Source organism: Mus caroli, chromosome 6, assembly GCF_900094665.2.
Source record: "Mus caroli chromosome 6, CAROLI_EIJ_v1.1, whole genome shotgun sequence".
NCBI lineage: Eukaryota > Metazoa > Chordata > Mammalia > Rodentia > Muridae > Mus > Mus caroli.
In genome coordinates, this window is record NC_034575.1 from 25,702,408 (window position 1) to 25,710,906 (window position 8,499).

Genomic DNA, 8,499 nt, shown 5'->3' on the forward strand with positions numbered 1-8,499 from the left:
AGATATAGCTGTCTCTTGTGAGACTATGCTGGGGCCTAGCAAACACAGAAGTGGATGCTCACAGTCAGCTATTGGATGGATCACAGGGCCCCCAATGGAAGAGCTAGAGAAAGTACCCAAGTAGCTAAAGGGATTTGCAACCCTATAGGTGGAACAACATTATGAACTAACTAGTACCCCAGAGCTCTTGCCTCTAGCTGCACATGTATCAAAAGATGGCCTAGTCGGCCATCACTGGAAAGAGAGGCCCATTGGACTTGCAAACTTTATATGCCTCAGTACAGGGGACCGCCAGGGCCAAAAAGTGGGAGTGGGTGGGTAGGGGACTGGGTGGGGGAGTGTATTGGGGACTTTTTGGATAGCATTGGAAATGTAAATGAGGAAAATACCTAATTTAAAAAAAAAAAAAAGAAAGAAAAAAAACTCACTTGTTCACCAATTTGGAACTTTGGTGGTATCTGTACTTTGGTTGCCATGGATTCCTTATTTAGAGTGAGTATATATGTGTGCTGTGTCTATCATAGAACACAAGGGTAATAAATATGGGAAGAGTGTGAAGTACGTATTTACCCTGACATATCTGTAGCCAGATGCTTGTGTTACCAGATGTTTGAACAATCACTGCCACATAAACAATCAACTTGGTGTTTAGGTGGTTACAAAAGGTTTGTATGTAAAATTAAAATACTTTTGTTCTTTAGTAATTTACCCACTTTACTGTCCTTGCATATAACTTAAATCATTACAATAATTCTGACAGATAAATTACTTCACAGTTAAGGAAACTAAGTTCTATAGATGTTAAGTAGTTAAAGTAAAGATGTTTTGCTGTTTAACAAAAGCTATTTACCCCCAGAACAAAATTCTAGCCATGGATATCATATCTAAAAGTATAACCATTTCAGTTAAAAGAATGGGAAGCCATCAGATTTCTAGACCTGGTTCCAAAGGTTTTAAAAGCTGAAAAGTCACTTTCAACTACCAAAAAGTACTTCCATGAAAAAGTGCATCTACCATAATTAGAAAAGGTACCCTATGGAGAAACTGTTACTAAAGTCACTGCTAATTAACTCCAACACATGGATCGTCAGTAAGCCTGCTTTTCCTTCATTAAAGTCATATTCTTCTTGCCTCTTTGACTTTTTTGATTTTTTGCTAAACACTGCTTATAAAAATATAGTACAGACTGACATAAAACAATACTTAAACAAGAAAGTCGCAAGCTCTTTCTGTTATGAGAGGCCAGTAGCTAACCTAGGGCTCAGCTCTGCTTTGGTTTTAACCAAACTCAGCCCTCTGGTGTCATAACTGAACTAAAGACAGGCTGAGCTTGCTTTCTTGGCAGGACTTTGGCACTCAACTAGTTTAGAGATTTTGGTGTTAACTCTTCAGTTTTCCAGATCCAATGAGAAATCTATTTTAAAATTAAACCATAACTGGCCAGGTAGTAGTGTATACCTGCAATTCCAGCTCTTGGGAGACTGAGGCAAGAGAGGCCAACCTGGAGAGATCCTGTCTATAAATTGAAAACGGAAAGCCATAAGCCACTTAGGGTGAGGATATTTCTTCTTTGCTCCAAGTGTATATACCTTGAAAGATCCCTATCCTCTTCCTGTCTCCTCCCAGCCTCTAGGACTGCCAAGGTATTGCTGCTAAGTTTACATGTAACTCACACTTACACAGTGATCTTAGGCATATTATACAATTTAGAATTTCTACATTCTCTTATATAAGATATACAAGATGATTTTTAATGTCCCTCCTGATTATCATATTCAATTATCTGTATAACTTAGGGCCTACAGCATTTTACCTCTGGTACCTGTTCATAACTATGTTATTAATAATCATTACATATATGAGCATATATAAAGATAAAACAATACTGTGTTACTTAGAATCCTTAATTTCTTTTTAGTTTTATTTGTTTGATTGTTCATTTGTTTGAGATAGGGTTTCTACATAGCCCTGGCTATCCTGGAACTCACTCTGTAGACCAGGCTGGCCTCAAACTCAAGAGATCTGCCTGCGTCTGTCTCCTGAGTGCTGGGATTAAAGGCATGCACCATCATGCTCAGCTGTCAATTTCTTTGTAATTTGGAAAACATTAAACTTGTCTGTAAAGTCAGTGCTACCCTAAAAATATTCATAAACAAAAATAAATTCTAAGGAAATATTAACTTGTAAATTGAAACCTACTCAGCTTAGGATACTCACCCATCCTCGCTTTCTTTCAGTAAGCGACTAGCAATTCGAATCAGCATACAGTATGCAAACTGTGATTTGAGACCAGATTTGGTAAACTTATTTAACATCTTGGAGACAGCAAGCCGATCATTCTTTCTAAGGTGATAGAGCACTCCTAGTGCATGGTACTAAGAAGAAGAAAGAGTGCCACATGAGCTTAGGAAGACAGCAGGTCTCCTACAGGAAAGACAACTGCATAGAACTAGACAAAAGACTCTTCAAAAAAAAGATATCTAAGTCAAACAGACAAAATACAGTATCTTTTTATATGAAACTAAACACCAGGATCACTAAGAAAACAAAAAGAGTGTGTGTAATTTACTCCAGAAGTTGTAAATTCAGAGTAGCCAGTAAGAAAGGGGCTGTATACAACCTAAAGATAGATCTAGTGGGTTTAAAAATGGCTCACACCCTCAGATCTAACTTACATAGAGACCCCCAGTCTCCTGAGTGCTGGGACTACAAGTACATGCCTTCAAGTGTCACCACCTTAATACAGGATAAGTCTCCTAATTTAGGCTAGGAGAGTGTCATCATCAAGACACTTTGTACGGAAGTACACTGGTCAGAATTAGACCAGCAGATGTCTCAAGAGGAAATGATGGTCTCTCACATTATTAAGTACGCTAATGTAAGAAAATATAAACAACACTTTTTCAAACGCATACAGAGATTTCACATAAAATTACCAATTAGACTTTTGATTATATTCCTTTTGATAATAGCTTAATAAATATCATAAGCTCCTCCTAAAAGATTTGTTCAATATGTTATATAGCAAGATTGGCTGATTATTTTTACATTATTTATTATCAAGACTAAGAAACTAAGTTTCCTTTTACACAAATTGTCTTTCAAATAAAAGTCCAAAATGCATTGTTAATCCCTTTGGAATAAGCATTTCTATCTACTACTAAAAAGGGATTTTTTTTTTCTTGACCATTCCTACTGTAGGTCATTTATCTTCTACCAAACAGAAAGCCAATGGAAGTAATGAAAATTTGTAAGATACCTTACTTGATAATATGTACTAGTAAGTGGATTAATATGTCAAAACTTTGCCCTTACTGCTGGATGATCACTACTTTGTCCTGACACATAAGATGATATCAAAGACAGTACCTGCACCATGATATTGTCACTTGATGCAGCTTCTTGGGCTTCATTTATCCATCGTTTAACCACATCATAGCTTATCTTCATCATGTGCTAAATTAAGAAAAGTGGGGGAATACATAATACATGATCACTAGACACTAGAAATGCAAGTTAAATTTCTTACAAAAATTACTAAAGATATTTCCCAAACATTGAAATACTGCTGCTTTTTAAGTCTACATTGTCTATATTCTAAGGCAACTATAAACTGAAATTTTTTTCTTTAATATCTCTTTGTATAGTAATAGACATCTACACATTTGTGAGCTGGAAGAGACAAGGAAAAGAAAGCCACAGAAGGGAAAGAAGAGAGGCATCAAACAGAATGACTCTTAAGGAATGTTAACATTAGCTTGACTTCCAGGTTCCACTGAAGAAGAGACAATACAGCATGCTCCTTGATCTAAAACCTGTTCCATGACATTCTAGAATCAGGCAGTCTGCTCTAATGATTTGTATAGATGTGTGAATAAGTATACTTGTTCATGGGTGTGGTGTGGTATGGTGTGGTGTAGTGGTGGTGGTGTGTGTGTCCACACACATGTGCTATAGATAGAGGCTAGGGATCACACTTGTTTTTTGAAGCACGATCTCTCACTTGGATCTGGGGCTGCCAACTGTCTAGGCTGACTAGCTGGTGAGCTACAGGAATCTGCCTGTCTCTACCTCCCCTGAGCTGAGATTACATGTGCCACCATACAAGTTTTTTTATGTGGGTTCTAAGACTATGTCCTCATGCTTACTGGCAAGCATTTCACTAACCAAGCAATCTATAGTCCCATATTTACTGATTTTAATCAAATGCATGTGTTAAGATTTTAAAGGATGCATTTTTGGGGCTGGAGAGATGGTTACCACATTCAGTGGTTAAGAGGTTCTGAGTTCAATTCCCAGCAACAACATGGGGCTCACAACCATCTGTAATGTGATCCAATGCTCTCTTCTGGTATATCTGAAGCAGTGACAGTGTACTCACATATATAATCTTAAAAAAAAAAAAAAGAAAAGTTTTTGTTTTGATGAAAGGAGAAAGAAAAGCTATTACTGAAACAAAAGGTCACTTCTTGCAATCCAGAGGTAATAAGGAAGACTTTAAAGGACACAGATAGATACTAGAAACCAAGGGAAGCTGAGAACAGAGAGGCTGGAGGTAAACATCTGAGCAGAGGAGGAACTGAACACTAGCCCCTGTTTCTCCACTGTCCACTGCTCCTCTCCTACTCAGTATCTGTAGACCCCAAAGCTTCTAAACATGAACATTCAGTTTTACTGCCCATTATAACTGCTGAGTGTTTGCACAAAGTAAGAGGATATACACATATTTTTAACTGTTCCTCTTATAAGAGGACAAGAGTAATAAGTTATTTTTAAACTAGCTACTAGAGCACACATAAGAACAAAAAGTGGCCTAATCACTTACTAAGGAAGAGACCAGCGCTGAGCTGGCTACACTGGATACTTTATCCACAATGGCCTGCTTCATGTACCTTTCAACGGCTTGCAACATTGTTCCCTAATAGCATTAAAAAGAAAATGCTGTTAAAAACCATTCGTGCAAAATAATGTACAAAAATGGATATATATATGTTCTGTATAAATATTCATTTTGTAATGAAGATTTTATATATAGTAATCATATTCTAGAGAGCAGAATTCAAATAATTCAGAAAAAGCTACACGCACACACACACACACAAACACACACATGAGTGTAAACAGAGGCTAGCCTGAGCAAATGAAGACTCTTCTTTCCCCCAAAATAAAGAAAAAGAAAAGGAAGTTCCTATGTGAGAGCGGATGCTCCTTTTGAAATCTTAAAGATGCTTAAATGCTTCTCTATGAAAAGCACATGTTACACACCTTAATTCTACACATCAAATAAAATTTGATTATCTTCAGATACATAGGAAATTAAATATGTACTATCCTACTACAGCAACCCCTCGGCATAGAGTCATCTGGAAGGAAGGTTCTTGTAAACTTAACACGAGAAAAGCTTTTTGTCCCAGAAGGGTGGTGGCAGATAAACTGTGTAAACATACTAGGACCAATATTCAGATTAGAAAGAATTTGCTAAGTATTAACTAAAAATTTAACACCAAAAAGAAAACCACAACAAAATAACAAGGTAGCAAAATAAATTAAGCTGTTCATACTATTTCTTCTGGGATCTAGATTTATAAAATTTCCATTCTGATCTGTAAGCCTGGTATGGCGATACCTGCCTTTAATTCTAGCACTCAGGAGGCTGAGACAGAAGGATTGTGAATTCAAGGCTGGTCTGAGCTATATCGCAAGTTAAAGATCCTGTCTCAAAAAAAAAAAAAAAAAAAAAAAAAAAAAAACCTTGAGAAGACTGAGACCTCAGAGATACACCTAAGCATAAATCCACAGCTAGTGTTTCCTTAGCAATGCACTGAACAGAGAACTTACATCTGTGATTCTGCAGAGAGCCCTGATGGCTGGGCCTCGGTATACATCTTCCTTTCCAGTCATGTCCTTGGTCAGACTTAAGAAAGACAAATTGATTAGCATGATTTTAATCAAAATGTTCTCTTCCTAGAGTCCACTTCTAACCAATTCCCTGTCTTCATAATGACCTTACTGCCTCTACTAGTTCAAAAACTATTTGTGGTAAATTCTATAAGTGTAAACCCTAATAATTAAATATAGTGGTGAACATAACCAAGTTTTTTGCTTCATGGAAGGCACATACCAATAGAATGAAAAACTAAAACTAAACCATATAAACAAATGAAAATATACATAATTTTAAATACATTTAATAAACAATAATGGTGATGGCAATAGCAGTGGTGATGATGATGATGATGGCAGCAATGATGATGATGATGGCAATATTATAGAAAGCCCTAAGGTGAAATATCCCCAAATCCTAAAAAGCTATCAGACTAGAAAAACTTTTTATATAAAATTAACAAATAATAAGCTCATTCATTCCCTCTTCCCTCTCAGTCACAGGTTCCAAAAACTGACAACCACCAATGACTTCTTTGTGGCAGGCTTTAGAACTAGGCAGCTGCATATGAACTGAGCTAGACAATTTCACATCATACTTTGAAAAGGTTAACTAGCCTCTTATCCCCCCTTCCCAAGTCCTTTAGGAACTACACTACTCCCAGACTGGCCCTCACACTCCCTGCTTCCTCTGCCTTTATCAGCTCCTCTCATATAATCTAAAAGGGCCACAACTGGCTCATTCTGTTAAGACAGCTAGAGCAAAAAGTATGAAAAGCTGAGAGTTAACTGTTTATTCTTTTTACATTGAAAAGTAATTAATTTAACGAAGTTTCTAAATATTAGAAAGATGATAATTAATATAATATTTGTCTCCTCACCTACTGAGTTTTCAACACCACTTAACTGGAGATAACTGGAATTTTCTAGTAAGGAAGTTTTTTTGCAAGATTTATTAAAATGCTAACCCCTGGATTTTGACCTTTCCTGTTTTATTTAATAGTAAAACAAGAATCATTTTAGATCCTTGGTACTTTCTTTTCAAAACAATACTCTATTTCTTCTTACCATGTAACTGTGTAAGTTAAGACTCTGAAAGAATGGCAATACTAAGCATTTGATCCTGTTTAATTCTTTCCATTAGATCAACTGCCATGCTGCCATTTACAGGACCAGGCGAGGACCCCAAACACATTGTACCACTGAGCTACACCCCTAGCCTTGAGTTTATGACATACCTTACTTGGTAATGCACTCTTCACCTTTTTCTGTTTCTCAGGGTTGGGTTTTTTTTTAAACAGGCATGAAATTGGACAAGTACCTTTTAGACATATAATCATGTGGACTTTGCTTTTAAATATTAACCCAAGGCACTAAATGAAGGGAATTCTGTGTGTTGAGGAACTGATAAGGGGTGACCTAAGTACAAAGCCTGGGAACCATATAGTAGAAGGAAATAATTTCAGAAAGTTGTCCTCTGACCGCCATAAGTATGCTATCACATGTATATGCACATACACATAAATATATACATAATTTAAAGATTGATATGAAATTTCCTTATTGTAATAAATTTTATTTAAAAATTTAAGATGCTTCCTTTAAAATATGAAGTACTATTCTGTAGATATAAAAATTATAGTTTATTATAATCTAATTGTATAGTCTAGGCTAGTGTTAAATTCACAATCTTCGTTTCTTAGCTTCCCAAATGCTAGGACTGGAAATATATATTATGTCCATGGCTACAATATGGTTTTTATATAAGTTTTAAGTAAAAGTGGAGGTGATGGCGAATGTCTTTAATCCTAGGAGTTGGCAGATCTGAGTTTCAAGGCCAGCCTGATCTACAAAACGGGTTTTAGACCAGCCAACCAGGACTATACAGTGAGACCTTGTTTCATAAAAATAAACAAACAAACATTCTTTTAAGAATTGATTTCTACAGTTTAGGGTCCTTTTAAGATTTTGTCTCTTCTGGAGACAATTTTGTTGATATATATTTTCATAGAAAGTCACTTTATTTATTTATTTATTTATTTATTATTTATTACTTATTCACTTTACATCCCTTTCACTGCCCCCTCCCAGTCACCCTCTCTCACAATCCTTCCCACATGCCCCTCTCCCCTTCTCCTCTGAGCAGGTGGGGGCTCCCTGGGTATCCCCCAACTCTGGCAGAACATCACTTTCAAACATACCTCAAACTTATTTGCATTAAAGTTTATAAAATATTCCCACAATAATTATTTTACTTAACTATGTCTTATTATTTCTCTTCTGTTCTAATTTTGTGCAATATTTCTTTTTCTGCATTAAGTTTATTTCAGTCTTTTAAAAAATTAGCTCTTTGACTTATAGTTAAGCTTTCTATATTCTTTTTGTTGTTGTTTTTTGTTTTTCTTTTTTTGTTTTTTTACTTTTTTTTAACTAGGTATTTTCCTCATTTACATTTCCAATGCTATCCCAAAGTCCCCCATACCCTCCCCCCACTCCCCTACCCACCCACTCCCACTTTTTGGCCCCGGCATTCCCCTGTACTTGGGCATATAAAGTTTGCAAGTCCAATGGGCCTCTCTTTCCAGTGATGGCCGACTAGGCCATCTTTTGATACAT

General features: G+C 36.3%; 1 protein-coding gene across 2 annotated transcripts in view; it reads right to left on the reverse strand.

The window, feature by feature from the left end:
• Positions 1 to 8,499, reverse strand: part of Copg2 (coatomer protein complex subunit gamma 2) — a 131,677-nt gene that overhangs the window by 89,803 nt on the left and 33,375 nt on the right. For both annotated transcript variants that reach the window (XM_021165176.2, XM_029478893.1), the window contains exons 6-9: positions 5,839 to 5,914; positions 4,826 to 4,918; positions 3,370 to 3,456; positions 2,218 to 2,375 (exon numbers count right to left, since the gene is read on the reverse strand). In XM_021165176.2, the coding sequence (XP_021020835.1) occupies positions 2,218 to 2,375; positions 3,370 to 3,456; positions 4,826 to 4,918; positions 5,839 to 5,914 (414 nt within the window). The remainder of the gene's footprint in view (positions 1 to 2,217; positions 2,376 to 3,369; positions 3,457 to 4,825; positions 4,919 to 5,838; positions 5,915 to 8,499) is intronic.